General features: G+C 36.2%; 1 protein-coding gene across 3 annotated transcripts in view; it reads right to left on the bottom strand.

The window, feature by feature from the left end:
• The window catches only part of grm2b (glutamate receptor, metabotropic 2b), a 31,788-nt gene extending 22,802 nt beyond the window's left edge, over window positions 1-8,986 (bottom strand). For 2 of the 3 annotated variants that reach the window (XM_028446254.1, XM_028446256.1), the window contains exons 1-2: window positions 8,626-8,986; window positions 2,776-3,403 (exon numbers count right to left, since the gene is read on the bottom strand). In XM_028446254.1, the coding sequence (XP_028302055.1) occupies window positions 2,776-3,285 (510 nt within the window). In that variant the 5' untranslated portion in view covers window positions 3,286-3,403; window positions 8,626-8,986. Of the gene's footprint in view, window positions 1-2,775; window positions 3,404-7,716; window positions 7,793-8,625 lie in introns of all 3 variants that reach the window. The other variant, XM_028446255.1, reaches the window with a different exon arrangement.
• Window positions 8,987-17,826: the final 8,840 nt, after the last annotated feature.

Raw genomic sequence — 17,826 nt, 5'->3', positions numbered from 1 at the left:
CAATAACGTTCATCAGACAGAAATACAGTACGTTCAGTTCACATTTGCGCAAAATATTAATGAGTTTGTGAACTACCATTCATGAAACGCGCTCAAGCACAACACTGAACATTGATGAGTAATACCTACCATGATATGACATAGTAGGTGATTATTAGAATTTATTTGGACATGTGTATCATGACATTATTAGAAGCAGAGGAGACGGCAGGTGGTCCATCTTCCCACAATCAGCCATCAATACCCTATTCCTGTTCTTGGTGGTTTTATTGCTTACGCTGTAATTAGTATAGATAGTTACATCGTGGTGTTTTAATATTCCTGACTGACTGTAAACCTTTTATTTATTCCTGGTCTCTGTATTATTTATCCAGCCAATAATAACCCAAAGAAAACGTTCTAACAGCTATGTCATAATATGAATCCATTACATATCAACATGTCAACTAAACAATGCAGTCACAACATCCGTCAGTTTTTAAGTGACCTCTTTCATTCATAATTAAGTAAAACAGATCTTATTTCCCCCATGTGACCTGTATCTGATCTGTTAAAGACAGTTTGAACAGCAAAAATGTACGTATCTGATATTTTACCGAATGCTGTTTGAATGGCCAGGTCATTTATTCAACCTTTACGTCAATGAAATGAAAAAAGTCACAATTCTGTATCCAAGGAGGAGCGGCGGAGAAAAACATTTGAAATGCAAGTTCTTGTTTTATTGTTTTTCTTTATTTATTTATTTATTTATTTATTTATTTATTTATTTATTTATTTATTTCTTTATTTATTTATTTTTTTGATTTTTGACTAACTGTTCACTCAAAAAAAATAAAGCTTGAATCCTCCCCTAAAAAAAGGTTAAAAACAATAAAATGAGCTTGAATTCAATTTTCAATGTATGTATTTACATTATACTGTAATTTATTCTTAATTTATTTTACAATTATAGCCATTTTCTATAATATAATCACCCAACTCAACAAGTTATGAATTCCTGTTGTTGTATTTTTCTAAATACTATTGTATACTGTATTAGAAAATGTTATGAGCTGGACTTCATAGATGCTATAACCAAATAATAATTACGGACTTTGTCTTGCCGATGCAGCGTTGTGCTAATGAAAGCAATCGGAATTACGGTGCCTAATTACAGTCAGCTGCATCACCTCCAGCAACCTTTCAAACATGTATGAAAAGTCGATTTTCTTGGCAAGGCAGAAATTTAAGTTGCTGACAAAGAGACGGATGCTGCATTTTATGGTGACACTTCAACTCTAATCATCCCAAGTGAATTCTTGCTCCGAACAAAGCTAAATCTGTGGTTCTGCTGATGGCTCCATCTTTAGGCTTAGCAGAAAGGGCGGACATACTGTATGTTAAAGAGGCTGTTAGCAAATTGAATTTATGTACAATTTATGGGAGTCAAAACCATTAAACAAAAGAAAATCCATACGTGTGATGTGTTTATCCATACAAAAAGTACTTAAATGGTAGTTTTTTTAATCGTTGCTGTTGTAAAATCTGCTTGCTAGAGCATAGGGTTTGATCTCCATGTAGGAACATGAAATCATAATAGCAAATGGATTTATGGTAACAAAATATTGATCTGTAAGACTGTGTTCTTAGGCCAAGTCTTTCGCTATGCATACGTTTTCCTCAGATATTCTCCCTCAGACCAAAAACAAGTATCTTCCTTAAACTTGAGAGTCAAATACACTGCAGGAGTGATGTGATTGCCCTTCTTATGGATATGTGTCATTTTCTGGATATGCAATGTCATAAGTCAGTGGTTCTCAAACTTTTTGGGCTCCAGTACCCCCTTTCTCTAACTTTTGAATCCAAGTGCCCACTTTGTCCGACTAACATATTTTGATCAGAATTCTGTGAAAAAAAAACCATAAAGCATAATGATGGAATGAATTAGTGATAACACACATTTTAAAGATTGTCATTTTGTAAATAAGTGGAATAAAACAGTCTTTAGTGCTTCCTGAATAGAATCTTTTTTTTTTTTTTTCATCATTTCCTGTCACTCCCTCCTGATGTGGGACTGACTGACCTTTGTATGTTCAGTTCATGTTCTAAGATCATTTCTGTCATCATTATGTGTGTTTTCTGTGTATTTTGTGGTCATTTGTCTGTTCTTTTTAGTATTCATTCAGCATAGTTTTCACTTATTTTGTGTGTTTTTGTTGTCGTTTTTGTGTGTTGTTGGTATTATTTCAATCATTCTCTCTCTGTGTGTTTTTGGTGTCGTTTGGTTGTGTTTTTTATGTAGTTTTGTATGTTTCTCTGTTATTTTTGTGTGTTTTGTTGTAATCTTGTGTATTTTTCTCTCATTTAGTGTGTATTAGTTGTCGTTTTGTGTGTTGCTGCGGTAATAAGTATTTTTCTCTCTTAGTGAGTGTGTTTTTGGTGTCATTTTGTGTATTTTGTTGTTGTTTGTCTGTTCCTATTATTATTCAGTGCATTTTTCTCTTATTTTGTTGTTGTTTTGTGAGTTGCTGATAATATTAAGTATGATTTTAATTTTTGATTAAAAACAAACATTGTAAACCCCCATATTTTTAATGCTTTAATTTGCTCTCTCTGACATACCCCCTGTAGTTTCATCACGTACCCCCATTTGAAAAACACTGCCTTAAGTGATGAGGGATAGATATTGAGGATTAATTAATTCATCACGGTTATGGCTATGCTTAATTAGAGGTCAAATCATAAGTCAAAATTCAACATAGAAAAGTAAGTAAATATCTTGAATTCCCTACTTACCTGTATTGAGACATCGCTGTAGGATCCTCCAATAACCCCCGAGATGGCCAGAGGAACCTCATTCTGCACAGGTCTGGACCCATCTGGGCAGATGAAACCAGGATCATGAACCTTAGTCAGAGACGCTCTGACAAAATCAAGCGACTGCTCCAAAGCGTAGGTGTCTTTCGAGCAGGTGTCCAAAATATGGGCCCCCAGCTGGAGTCCTGGAAGGATGCGATCGCTGGCATTAATCTCATCAAGTGCCAACAACATGGCCTCCAGTCTTTGGATGCCTCTCTCTTCATTGATCTTGCCACAGTCCTCAGTCCCATCACCTTTTTCATGCACCGGGAAAAGGCCTCCAATCACGAGGTCCCCATCCAGGACGATCTCATGTTTGGCCGTGGGGGGTAATCTGGATATACTCACAAGGACTCCTGGTATCAGCAGCTCCAGCAGAAACACCTGAAGTGGCCAATATTGGGCACAACTGGTCTGCAACTGGGAGCAGAGCACGGCACTGAGCATGGCAGGATCGGAGGGAGGTTTTTATCTGCTTGAAGTAGAGAGGAGCAGAAGTTCACAGACTCCGGCTGTGGAGAACCTTCAGGTGTTCTGTTGGAGTAGACAGCATTCTTGGAGGAACCTGAGATAATAACAGGAGATTAGATCAAGATAGAAGACAAAACCAAAATTTGCTCAGTTGTTAAAATCCTGAAGGTATCAAGAACCTCGGGTTGCATATCTAACCTGTTGAATGCTTTTCATACAATAAGACATCATAAGGAGCGTGGGCGCAGAGACAGAGCCCCCAGCACAGCAAAATAGCCGAAACCATTTACCAGCACCCAGTGCAGAGGGCTCCCTCCGAGGTAACACTGGGATAGTAATCCAAAAACATAACAAAAAATAAAATAAAAATCCTAAAACTATAAAAACATAAAAGACAACATTCCTAAAACACAGAATAAAAGATAGTTTAGCTAAATCAAACAAGTGGGTCTTGAGCCTGTTCTTAAAAATATGTATGTTCGTTTATGTTTGAATTTGGAGGCATTGAGTTTAAAAACGTATTATTAGTTTTTCTTGGGTTTCAACCTTTATTTAACCGGGAAAGTCTCATTGAGATCAAGAGAGTCCTAAAAGCAATCATGTCTGAAGGACTTGCTCAAGGTCCCACGATGATGAACCACAGTGGTTTTAAACCGGCAACCCTCCGGTTACAAGCCTGTTTCCGTAACCACTAGGCCAACATAATAAGCGCTCCATCACCATTTTATCATGTTGTGAATTCTACAGTTGTAAAAAAATAAAATAAAATAAATTGTTTATTTTTCCTTGTTTTTATTAGGTTCTTTTGTATTTGATAATTTATTTGATAACTTCAAAAATAACAATGGGGTTTGGTTCAATGCAAGAGTGAAGAATCAGTTTGAATGAGTGTTTGAATTAACATTTTAAATAAATAAAATACTGTATATACATTTATTTAAAAAGTACTTACAATTGTGAAAATGGGTAAAAAAAGCATGGAATAAAACGCCTTTTTTGTACAATTTTTCAATTGCGAAACAATCTTAACATCTTTATCCCAACTTCTCTGGCAATTGTTAAATGTTTAGAGTTTTTCCTTCAGCAGAGTTTATTTCCACGAGGCAGATGCTATACTTTCCGACAGACTTGGGCTTGATTTCAGTGTGAAGCACTCTCAATTAGAGTCACGCTCAGAACGACCACCTCTGAGTGACTGCATCAAACATTTATAGATTTTTAAGTCACGTCTCATGTGAGGCACAATTTCCAACCTTACGGCTGAGATTCTACAGAGACGGTGGATCCTCTCAATAGCAGGGGTTGCCATGGAAACGTGATGGCTAAGAAAATAAGGGTTGGTCTGCAGTGAAGTGGGCAGCGAGACGTGTATGCTAATGTCGTTGTTACCATGTTTGGGTTTTACAGGATCTCACCAGGAGTTGCTTTGTGTGATTAGCAGAGGTGTGGGCAAATTTCCCGCAGTGTTTCGTGTGTGTGATGGTGTTTATTTCACCTGAAATGATTGTTCGCAATCATCAAACAAGTTTTAGCACAATCACACTGATTGGTTCGGCGTCTCGGCTGTTTCTTTGAAGCCTTTACCAAACTGTTGTGTATATTCAAATCACCACATTTAATAGCAGTGCTAGGCACCATATTTTCAAAGTCTGCTCACTACGACTTTTTTTTTTTTTTTTTAAACAAGTTGTGTATTTTAAAGGCATATCGCTGGCCACCCACAGAGCTTAGCTGTAGTTTGGACTGTTTGATATTGACACTCCTCTTCTTTGGAAAGCTGCGGGAGGTTCACTGTTGACTTTTCCAACCCTCTCCCATGCAGCTTTAACAAGAATTACATTATGACTGAAAAATATGTCATCCAACAACAGATCAGGAGGACTATTGTTTGCTACACTCTTCTCACATTGGGATGATGTATTCCTCCACAGAAGCAGACAGTGGTGTGCACAGTATGGTGGGCACAGGCTTACTACAAACAAACAAAACAACAAAAAAAAAACACAATATCTGCAGACACACACGGTGCATGCGTTAAGGCGTTATTTGACAGAGACATTGAGGAATATCCTTTAACATCCAGAGCAGCGCGAGCCATCAACAACTGCAGAAAAACAAGGCGACAAAAGTGTAATGAATGCAGAGTTTCTTCCCAGATAAATATTACATCAGGTTGTGGGTGTGGGGGACCCTCACGGCGCGCTGTAAAATCTGCCAGGTTCTGACCTATCAAAGATGATTACATGTAGTAATGCATAAAGAAGTATGTAAAATAGCTTACAGATTATCATACAAGCTACTGTATGTCCTGGTCAATAGGTGTTTACATTTATGTCAGGTCACATTGCCATTTTATTAAAGAATGTTTCGATGAAGAACCAGAGTTTAAAATCAGGTGTAATTACTCGTCTATGCTCCCTGAAGGAGACGATGGAGGCTTTTTGGCTCAAAAGACGAGGTCATGGTGTGAAGTAATGGACCAATAAGAAACAACCAATTAGAGAGACTGATGCAAACTGGACTGAAGTGAGGCTGCCAGAGGAGCCCCTTAGTCTCCAAGGACTCTATACTTAAATGATGCTTAGACTGAAGAGCACATGAAAAAGCAGTTGTTTAAAAAAAAAAAAACCAACAATATATTTTCTCCCAGTTATTTGAAAGCCTAATTAAACGGTAGCAGTATCATCAGTTTACATGCGGCATTAAAGCCCCCAGCCACTGCTTAGCACAAAGCTAAAACTTTAATAAGGATTCCATCACATCATTAAAACTATCTTGAAACGACTGTCACACCAACAGAGTCGCTCGCACCACAGCTGTCTGCGTGCAATATTCTCTCTGAAAGCAAGTTCAAAAAGAAGAGGCAGTGTGCTTCAGTCCGCTTTGAACCATCAGCTAATAGATCCCTGCTGCCCAGCACAGAGAGGAATCCTCCAACATTAGTATGGCTACGTTTGGAGAGCAACATTCCCTTTTGTTGCTGTTCCTGAGCCGTCTATATCTCAGCGGTGTTAAGAATGGCTTTGTACGTGTATGTCATTCATTCATTCATCGTCTGACCCACTCGTTCCTGTTCAAGGGATAACTGGTGAATATCTCAATGTGCACTAAGCTGCTGTGCACCCTGGACTGGGCTCCAGTCCAAACAAATCATCAACCCCTCACACTTTAACTCACTCCTCGGGGTATTAGGGCAATCAAGACCCCACTCAACCCAACATACATGTTTTCAGATGATGGAAAGAAACCCACGCATCTAAAATTAGAGACTAGTGACAATGCTTTCAACAACAGACTCAAAAAATGGCTAAAATCAAAACAACAGTGTTCACATTCATAGTTTTACCTGGTTTCCCGCTTGCTCGTGTTGCCTCTGCGCTATAACTAATGACTGTATTTACGTTTGAATATTGCTTTTCTTTTTGTAAAGTTTTGTGCAGTGTGTGTTTCCTTCGTACTTACTTGTGATTTATTTTACTTTTAGCCTTTTTAAAAAGCCTCCCGTGGACCGGTGTTGTAAATGAGCAGATGTGCTAACACACTCAAAACAATACATCTGGGTATTGAATGTAATTGTGATGTCCATATCAAATAAAGGGAATAACAATAACCACAACAGCACCCTGTTTCCTGGTACATGTATTTATGATGCAATGTTGTGCAATGTCAGGGGAATTGAGCAGAAGAATTGCATTTCAGGATAAGACGATGATTGTGTATCAATGGTCAGAGAGTTATACAGTGACAATTCAGTGCATATACTCAGTATTTTTTTATTATTATTATTTTTCGATCTGGTGTGAGCAGTTTTATTAAACATACTATGCAAGATGCATAGATTTACTTGCTATTTCTAAATCCCAAATTTGGATTTAGGAGCACATTACATCTGCAGGTTCCTTTCTTCATTTCTTTATGAATTAATAATGAAACAAAAACGAAGTAAAAAAAAAAAAAAAAAGAAGAAAGAAAGAAAGAAAATGTCACCATAACCAAGCGTGTGATTATTATCGCTATGTACAGCAGGGACTTGGTTTATTAGGATGCTTCTGTGGTGACCAGCGATAAAAACGTTGTGTGAATGAAGATGAAATACATAATGATTTTCTATCAAGAAAGTGTGGCATGAGGAAATCTGGCTACAAAATGGTTTTACAAACACAAAAACTGCCAAAAAAAAACAAACAAAAAAGGGCAGATAAAAGACTTTCTGTACCAGGTTGTCCATCCCCAGACAGTTGGACCGGTCTAAAAACAAGATCAACCAATAAAGCTGTGTTTGTGTGCGTTTGAATCATTTATCCCCCTCTATAAATACCACTATATCATAACCTGACTGACCCACTAACAATAAGCTGCCGTCTCCCGTCCTAAACCATCTTTTAATATTTCATCACTTCCTAACACCTTAGTAAATGTTGTTGTTTGAACAGCTGGGTGTTTTCAACAGGGAAGAAGTCGATCTTCAGATGATATCAAGATGCTGTGTACAAACAAAAGCTTGGATTAAATTCAAGGGAATCAGCCTATGATCGCAGAACAAACAAAGCTATTTTTATTCAAGACGCTGATTTTTGTTCAGCGTGTCAGCCAGAATACACATTAATCTAGATAGATAGATAGATAGATAGATTGATAGATAGATAGATAGATAGATAGATAGATAGATAGATAGATAGATAGATAGATAGATAGATAGATAGACAGAATACTCCACTTGCCTCAAACGCTAACGTAGTCACCAATCGTCCTAATAACAACCATTCACAAATATCTGTCTTTTTTAGAGCTTTTAACTTATGGAACAAATTTCCTCAGGGACCTGAAAGACACATCAACTTTACGCATATTTAAAAAATCTTCAAAATCATTTTTTTTTTTTTTAACCAATTTTAATGTAAATATCATGTATTTTTTTAAATCTATTTGTTGGTGTCATAAAAATGTGTCTTGATGTACATTTTTATGTCATATTTCTGTATGTTTTTCATTTTTAAATCAGTTTTATGCAGTTCTTTTGTTTGTTTCTTTTTAATGTTCATGTGAATGTTTTTTTTTTTTTTTTTTTCCATTTTTCTATTTTATGTCCCACAGTCATATATTTGCACTATTACCCTACGTTGGTATTCATTTTGTTCTTATTGTGTGCTATTCTATTGTTGCTGCAACGTGTGAATTACCCTTCTGGGTGCTCAATAAAGGTATATTCTATTCTATTCTATTCTATTATAGATTAGATAGATAGATAGATAGATAGATAGATAGATAGATAGATAGATAGATAAAACAAAGTTTGAAATGGACTATATTTCTTACCTGATTTCAGCACAAACTGTTCAGTGCACAGCAGCTGACCGAATCCAGATGTTGCAGACTTTGTGCATGTTTGCCAGCCAGTGGTTTGGATCTGTCCTTGGTTCTGAAGTGTCGCTCTCATATGCAGGACTTTCCAGGTCCTGGTCTCCAATGTGAGCCTCGGTGAGGCTGCAGAGTCAGACTATAGTGTGTGTCCAACAGAAAGGGAGGGAGAGGGTTTCTTTCTTTGTGTCTGTCTGTCACACCACCGTAGCAGGTGTGTTGGACTCCAATCACGCACTTTTTTTCTCCCTCCGTTCCCGTACACGTGCACGCTGCGCTGTCTGTGGAAAGTTGGTGTTCAGACCAAGTCAGGGAGAGGAAGGATGCAGGAGACTGGTGTAGATCCTAGAGCATCTCTCTCTCTCTCTCTCTCTCTCTCTCTCTCTCTCTCTCTCTCTCTCTCTCTACTGAGCACCAGACTCACAAACCAAACAGAGCTTCATGCAGCTGTTTGCACTGTAGCTCCTCCACTGTGCTGCTGTAATGCATCATATATATATATATATATATATATATATATATATATATATATGAAGGCTCCCCAAAACAATTAAAGACACCTGAATGACTAAACACAATAGGGTGCACACAAGTTTAAAAAAAAATTTACCCTGTTTCATCTTTCAAAAAAACAGCTTCTACCACCTAAAGAACATCTCCAGAGTGAAAGGTTTAATGACTCAGAAAGATCAGGAGAAACTGGTCCATGCTTTTATCTCCAGCAGACTGGACTATTTTAATGGTCTTCTGACAGGAATCCCCCAAAAGAGCATCAAACATCTACAGCTGGTTCAGAACGCTGCAGCTCAGGTCTGAACCAGAACAAAGAGGTCAGAACACATTACTCCAGTTTTAAAGTCTTTACACTGGCTCCCAGTCAGCCTCAGAATAGACTTTAAAGTTCTGCTGCTGGTGTATAAATCTGTGAATGGGTTTGGTCCAGAATACATCAGTGACATGTTAGTAAGGTATGAACCCAGCAGATCTCTCAGATCTATGGACACAGGTCAGATAGTGGAGCCCAGAGTTCACAGTAAACATGGTGATGCTGCTTTTAGTTGTTATGCTGCAAAGAAGTGGAACAAACTGCCAGCGGAGCTGAAGTCAGTATCACATGTGAACATTTTTAAATCAAAGTTAAAGGCACTTTTTTTCTCCACTGCGTATGATTAAGAGAGAGTTTTTGTTGATGATTTTAATTGATTTTACTGATGATTTTAAATGTTCTTATGCATTTACGCTGTTGAATGTTTGATCATGTAAAGCACATTGAGTTTCCTTATATATATACAAATACATTTGCCTTGCCTTGCCCTTAAACCACCAACATTTTTGTCGCAGTTTTTTTCAACTATGATTTTAAGTGAATAACTAAACCAATGTTTTTCACCCTTAGGGTCGGGACCCCACGTGGAATTAAAATGGGGTCGCCTGAAATCTATAGCGATTGGTTAAAAAAAAACGTATTAAAGTTCTATTTAATAATAATTATTATTATTATTGTTGTTTTTCTAATACACTTCACACACAATAATTATCAATATATTTATGGCTCAACTATAGTCTGGGACATTGGGATGGTCTATCCTTCTATCCTATTCTGTTCACTAACCCAACCAGTTAAGAGGATAGCTGCCACCTCTGAACCTGGTTCCACTGGAGATTTCTTCCTATTAAATAGAGGGAGTTTTTTCTTCCCACTGTCGCTAAATGCTTGTTTATGTGGATCTTGTTGGGTTCTTTTTCTTACTATGGACTTTATATTTTGTTAAAGCGCACTGAGATGACTTTGTTGTAATTTGTGCCATTAAAATAAAGTTGAGTTGAGTTACAATTTCGTTTTCAATTACCCATGTTCAACTACAATTCAATTATGATTACAGTTGACTAGAATTTTTTCCAATAACAATTAATTTACAATAACTTTTTATTCTCAGAAAGTCAAATTGAGCATCACGTTAGTTCAGGCAGGCACGGGAAGTCAAGCTAGTCCAGCCCCTTCATCTGTCAGTAGCTGTTAACAACTGACAGCATCCATCGCCTAATCAGTTAATATTCCAGCTGATCACGTTCTATTCTTCCCATTGATTAGAGTTGCTCTCAGTGCTGTTTTAAACCACGGCAACACGCCTACTTCCCCACGCTTTGTCTGCAAACGCCTCGCAACCCACCCCTACACCAGCTCCTCCTCTTCTGTCTAATCAAACGCTGCCTTTTGTTGCCATCCAACGTCTATGCTTCTGTTCCAGGGGGTCATGCTGACCGCTCTCTCTGCTCATGCCTCTCCATGTAGCTCATGGAAAAATGATTAGGAGCTCCTTTTGCTTTTGGGCTTTCCACGCAGCTGCTGGAAAGGGCAGAGAGGTCCCAGAATAGAACCTCACCGCCAAATCTAAAATGCATGCTAAATAATGCTGTTTGACTAAAGTGATCCTGACTGAATTACAATTACGCTTTTAATTACTAAAGTTGAATTACAATTAATCACAATTACTGAGCCGGAAATAAATAACCTAATAAAAGTTCACCTTCCTCTTGTGTTAGCTTTCTGTTAGCATCTCTTATGATAACGGGTCCTAAATCAGGTGTAAAATACACTAAAAACAAATATTTATCATCTCATTTCTTTCCTATCTATTGGTTACCTCGTTAGGCTTCCTAATCAATGAAAATATAGCTTTTAATATGTTTGGTGTGGACATCTGAGCATTTTTTTTGCGCCAGTATGCCCCTAGGTTTAGATATTTTTTCAAATGGTAAAATGTGGGAAACAGATTCAGTCGACTAAAATCTTAATGTCATTTAGTTGATGAAAACTATCACTGAAATAGTTCTGATGACCACATTTTGATTAAAACTACGTTGCATTTTAGTCCAAAGCCTATGACTGAATGACTTTGACTTTAGTTATATATTCGTAAAGGAATTGAACTAGAAAATATTGCCCCTCCTTCTGAACCACAAGTTTTATAAACAATAAAATTAAAAAAAATAAAAGAATAAAACAAGATAAAATATACAAAACAAAAAAATGTGATGAACAATTCACACCAGTCCACTCTAGTTATAGCACATGTACGACAGTATGCATGTGTGTGTGTGGAAATATGAACAAAGATAATGTTTCACTTTTTCTAATGTTGGGGCCACATTGGGAGACGTCATGAATTCTCAACTTGGAAAAAGGTCATTTTGTGTGTTTTGTCTGCTGTTAAACATAGTGGGGTCTTTTTTATGCATAGGACATGTTTTGCATGCGTACTGGTTAAGGATTGATAACTTCCAATGATAAACCACACAGCACTCAACCTAAATAAGCTGCTGCCTCTTTTGAGAAACATTTGGGAATACGAGAAAACAAAAAGTGCTTCAACTTTTTATTGAAGCACATCATGATGACTGGCCTGCTCCCTGTTCCCCTTCATTCCCTTCATTAAAAGAAAATCACACTCAGGCTGAGTGTCACAGCACTCGACAAACTCAAGAGGTAAAGGAATGAAAAACAACACACACACACACACACACACACGCACACGCACACACACACACACACACACACACACACACACACACACACATCTCCCTAAACAAAGCTTAGAGACGGTAGACGGTATCTATAGATTCCATTTACCAACTTTATTCATCAAATTGGTTTAAGAAGTAATAACTATAATGATAATGAACATGTGCATACAGTTATTAAAATAACCATAATTAGTTGTATGCTAAGTATAGTTGTTGTTGTAATATATTTTGCCCTTCATTTACAGCAGTGATTCCAAACCAGGGGTACGCCTACCCCTAAGGGTACAGGAGGGCACATTGCAGGGGGTACTAGGAAACATTTATCAAATAATTTCAAAATAATAGAAAAAGTTCCTAATTACCTTTTAGGCTATTTTTGTACACATTTACTACAAACTAACAATAATATTGCTTCATAAAACACTGTCTTATTATTTGTTGAAACAGGATTATTTTCTGCTGTAGTTACATTGTAGTTAGCTATATTTTCCAAAGGGGACAGTATTTACTTACTGTTGAAATATTTACATGAAAGTTGCCCTTTTTTATAAACTTATTATTCTGAGTTTGTGGATTAAGCATAGGGAACTATGATGTTTGAGACACAGAAAGGAGTTGATACACAAATAAGACAGTTTATGAAATTGTGGAGCGGGTACACATGATTTCATATAAATGCAAAGGGGTACAAAGGTTAGGAATCACTGATTTACAGGACACTCATATTATTTTATGGGACCAATTCATTACCTTACAGTCATACAAGTGATGTAAGATACACCTGCAGCTACAATCTCTCAGAATTAATATGTAGCCTTTTGTAAAATTGTTTTATTTGTTTTTTTTCCAGATATATATTTCAGAATGTGATTAAAACCTACAGCCGCGGGAGTTCTGGCAGAGGTGCAGCTGACAAGAGCCCCCCATCCACCACTAAACATGGATTCAGTCGAAGATGGCAAAATGATGGTGATGCTGACAATCATCAGCCAGTTAAAGGGAGACAGCTGCTCTGCTTTTGCTCAAAGTTCAAAGCTTTTTTTTAATGTTAAACTTTGGATAATGTAGTCTAGTAAATGTTAATGCTAACATTACCGATAATATATTAGCATACATCTTTGTGACCTCTCTCTGCAGAGTGACCGTGGCTCAGTGGTAGAGTGGGTCGTCCATGTAACTGAAGGGTTGGGGGTTTGAATCCCACTCTATCCAAGTCATTGTCGTTGTGAAATTGGGCAAGGCTCTTTACCCACATTGTCTCGTATGAATGTTGGTGGTGGTCAGAGGGGCCATAGGCACGAAATGGCAGCCATGCTTCTATCAGTCTGTCCCAGGGCAGCTGTGGCTACTTTGTAGCTTACCATCACTGGTTTGATTGATGTGAGTGACTGGTGTGAATTAATAATGGTTTCTGTAATGCACTTTGAGTCTCTTTGGAGAAAAAAAGCGCTCTATTAATCCAAGCCATTATTATTATTATTATTATTATTATTATTATTATTATTATTATTATTATTATTACTGCAGAGATTCAGGCTCACACTAAAAAATATATATTTTCCTACAACATTAGTCCCAAAAAGAAAATCCTGTTGTATAACTTAAAAAAAAAAAAATCTGTTGCACAATTAGCCAAACAATGGAAGTATGCAGAAAGTAGAGGTGAAAGTAAAGGATTACAAGTACTTCACGTTACTGTAATTGAGTTGCTTTTATGGCTACTTGTACTTTTTTTTTTGTATAGTACTTAAATATACGTTTTAAAAGAAGTAAAGTAATTTGTTACATTTCTACACCCAACCGTTACTGAGTAAATTATTAGTTTTTGTTTTAAAATAATCAACCCTAACCCTAATTCAATGCCACAATGGCATTGAATGACGGTTGTTTTCTCAGTTTTAGAGTTAATAAATGTTGCTGTACTTAAAACATGACATTTTTTTTTTTTTTTTTTTTTTTCAAATTCAATTAATTGGTGTTATTTTATTTTAAAAAGAATTGGACAAACCTTTTATTTTGTACTTATTAAGTTTCAATTGTGCAACAACTTCCTTTTAAAGTTTATACATGATATGTTTACTGTATGCAAGGGAACTGTGCATGATTTATTAGCATATAAACATGGGGAGGTGAAAGTAACGAGTCAATTTTACTCTGTGTACTATTTCCTTGAGCTACTTTTGACTTGTACTGCAGTCTTATATGTATGACTTACTTGTATTTGTACTTGAATATCATTTCACTAAAGTATCACTAACAGTATTTATACTAGAGTAATATATCGGTTCCTTTTTAACGTCGCTGGCAGGAAGCATTCAAACTTTTTCAATATATTATAATTGTGACAGTTTTCTTGTCACTCGTCCCCTTATCATCAAACACTCAAACTACACAACACACATCACACGGTTCTGTTTTGCTTCTTGTTGCTCAGCAATAAGCAGATCTTTTCCTGTATACAGGGATGATTAGAATAAAAAAGTGCCATTGCTTGATGCATAAGTCCCACTGCGAACACAAAGGGACCAATTTTCTCTGGGAATAGATTTGCAGCTTTCATTACAAGTTGAGAGCAAGTGGGTGGAATGACGAGTTTAGATAGGAACATGCCAATTAACGTCGAAAAGAATTACAGAGGACGGAGTAAAAGTGCTCCCACAGCCTGTGGTCAGTCAGTGCCCTGAAAAACAGAGAAAACAAAGCCACAGTTTAGGCCTCCCCCTCGTTGCTTTTCTGCTTTTTGTTGAAATTTGTTGTAAAAAATATGAAACTGAGTGATTTAAAGTTCTGAGCACTATCTGCACCAAGTGGAAAAGATTTAGCTCTGAGAACCGTGTTTTTGCTTTAGCTGCAGCATTTCTCACTACATAACCAAAATATATTGAGCCTCTAATCAGGTGTTTTTCAATCTTGGGGTCGGGACCTCATGTGGTGTCCCCTGGAATTAAAATAGGGTCGCCTGAAATGTCAGGAATTGATAGTAATAATAAAATAATTAAAACAAAAACTGAAATAAAAATGTATGGGGCGCCAATTGTAAAGTTGTGCATGCTAAAATAAAAAGCAACTTTTTGCAACATTTAGCAACAAAATTGAATTTTTACTTTTGACCAGATTTACAGCAATATTTCTGAAATTTATGGTATTTTTTTTTCTCCTAAAAAAAATTGTTAATCTAAATCTAAATGTTAAATCTTAATGTCACGGATGAAACTAATTTTATATTATATTTATTAATATTTACCTAATCTGCAAATTCACCAGAAGTATCAAATTAAAGCTCACATTTAACATTTAGATTTAACATTTGGATTTTGATTTAACATTTGAGATTTGATATTTATCATGTAGATTTAGATTTAGCATTTAGATTTAACATTGACATTATTTTTCTACGAGAAAAAAATATCTCAAATTTCACAAATATTGCTGTAAATCTGGTCCAAAGTAAATGTTGTTTGTTGCTAAATGTTGCATAAAGTTTCTGTTTATTTTAGCATGCGCAACTTTACAATCGGGGCCACATAAAAACAGGTTAAAAATTCTATTTTTAAAAAGTTTTGAATTAATATCACTTTTCAAATACATAACTGTATCCTATACTTAAACTTTATCAAATATAGTTCAAATGATATGCAGGATCAAAAAATATCTGAGGTGGCGCATTTGTAACTTTGTGCACTACTCCTGGCTACTCTGTATTTGTAGCACACCTTAATAAGCGAAATCAAAAACTAATTCTAGAAAAAAAAAGAATGTCTCTGGGGTGCCGAACCGTTGTGATATCAAAAGGAGGTCACGAGTCACGACCCGATAAAGGTTGGGAACCTCTGCTCTAATCACTAGAACCAATAAGAGTGCATGTGTTGTAACTGTTGTTTTAATTTCAATTTATTCTAAGTAGAATAAATCACAGTATGTGCAAAGAATTGTCTTTATACCTAAATGTACATTTTGAATTGAAGGCATTGTGCCAATCTAACCACAGCTAATTTTACTAATGTATTCTCGAGAACTGTAAAATAATTACCATTTCATTATTGTCATAAGTTGACTTGCTCTCCAGTTTTCTGGGCCATAACTAATATTGAATTGTGAAATATTGGTTTAGTTTTCTCATTGATGAGTTGTTCAGTGGTGCAACAGACCCTGTTAAGATTTGTGTTCTGGTTGTTGGTTTATTGACTTAGTTTTTATTATTATTATTATTATTATTATTATTATTATTATTATTATTATTATTATTATTATTATTATTATTATTATTATTATTATTATTATTATTATTATTTGTTTGGATTTTAATAGCAACCATGCTAGTTCTCTCCTCAGTCCCTTAAAACAAATCAACACAACCTTGCTCACAATATATAAATTATAATTGAAAAACGCATTTCATGAATGTATTTTCCCCCACCAATCATTTTCTTTTTAGGTAATGAGATTTTTAATATGGGGTTGTGCTGCGTCATTTAAAATCGGAATTGTCGACGCAATAATCGTTGGTACTGCGCGATCCCCTGAGCCTTATTGTGTGCACAATGAAATCTATTTGTTTCATACACACAAGAACACTTGAATTCAATCACTGCTACTGGAATTGATTTTCAATTATTTAATGCGAAAAAAACATCTCAGCCCTTAAAGCTCATCCATATAATTTACCTTCATCCTCTGGGATCTTAGAGTAATCAGCATTTAGATTAAAAAAAAACACACACACCTGTGATTCTGTGAATCATTCTCTTTGTTGTATACAAATGTCAGTTTAAAACTCAGCATTCCACCAATTAGTTAACTAACACCCAAGCTTAATGTAATTAAGGTGTGATGCTGCTATGCAAGGGGTTTGTGTACGTGCTTCGTGCCTCCCGGGAGGAAAAGCAGGAGAATATCACGAGCTTGTCAGCATAAAATCTGTGATGAACTGCTCGGAATCTCAAAACATCTTCTGTCCTCCTGTTGAGCTCAAAGTCAACACAAACAGAAAATACAGAATAACAGCACAAAGAGTTTCTTGTCACATTGAATTAGGCAGTTTATGAACCGTCTCCAGGCGATATTGGAGCTTGGTCTTGGTCTCGACTAAAAAAACAAAAAAAAAACAAAATGATGTGAAGAGACCTTAACATGGAGAATATGATGAAATACCTGCAAGTCAAATGTAAAGTGAAATCTAGCACAAAGGTTGAGGCTTTACTGGCTAAAAATATAACTTGTTGTAAAAGTTTTTCCCAAATACCGTAGACCAGTGGTTCCCAAACTGGGGTATGTGTACCCTTAGGGGTACTTGAACGCCAGGAGGTACACAGAAACATTTGTCAGTTTATTTTTTAACATTATATAGATTTTTTTTTTTTTTTTTTTTTTTACATACACAGACTTAATTTGTGGCACAACTCTTTAAAATACACCAAAAGGTGAAGTTCAAATTCCAAAATGAGCAAAACATCAGAAATAAATGAATAAAAAAGGCCTAAATTCAAGGATAATGTATGACGAGACACAGGAAAGAGTTTAGACGAGCCTGTAAACACAAATATATAATGTATAACATGAGCTAAGGAGTACTTGTGATAAGAAATAAAGGCTAAGGGGTGCATGCGGCAATAAAGTTTGGGAAACACTGCCGTA

The sequence above is a fragment of the Gouania willdenowi genome, chromosome 5 (genome assembly GCF_900634775.1).
Source record: "Gouania willdenowi chromosome 5, fGouWil2.1, whole genome shotgun sequence".
NCBI lineage: Eukaryota > Metazoa > Chordata > Actinopteri > Blenniiformes > Gobiesocidae > Gouania > Gouania willdenowi.
Note: the sequence above shows the minus strand (reverse complement) of the source record. Positions and strands in the feature narration are given on the sequence as shown.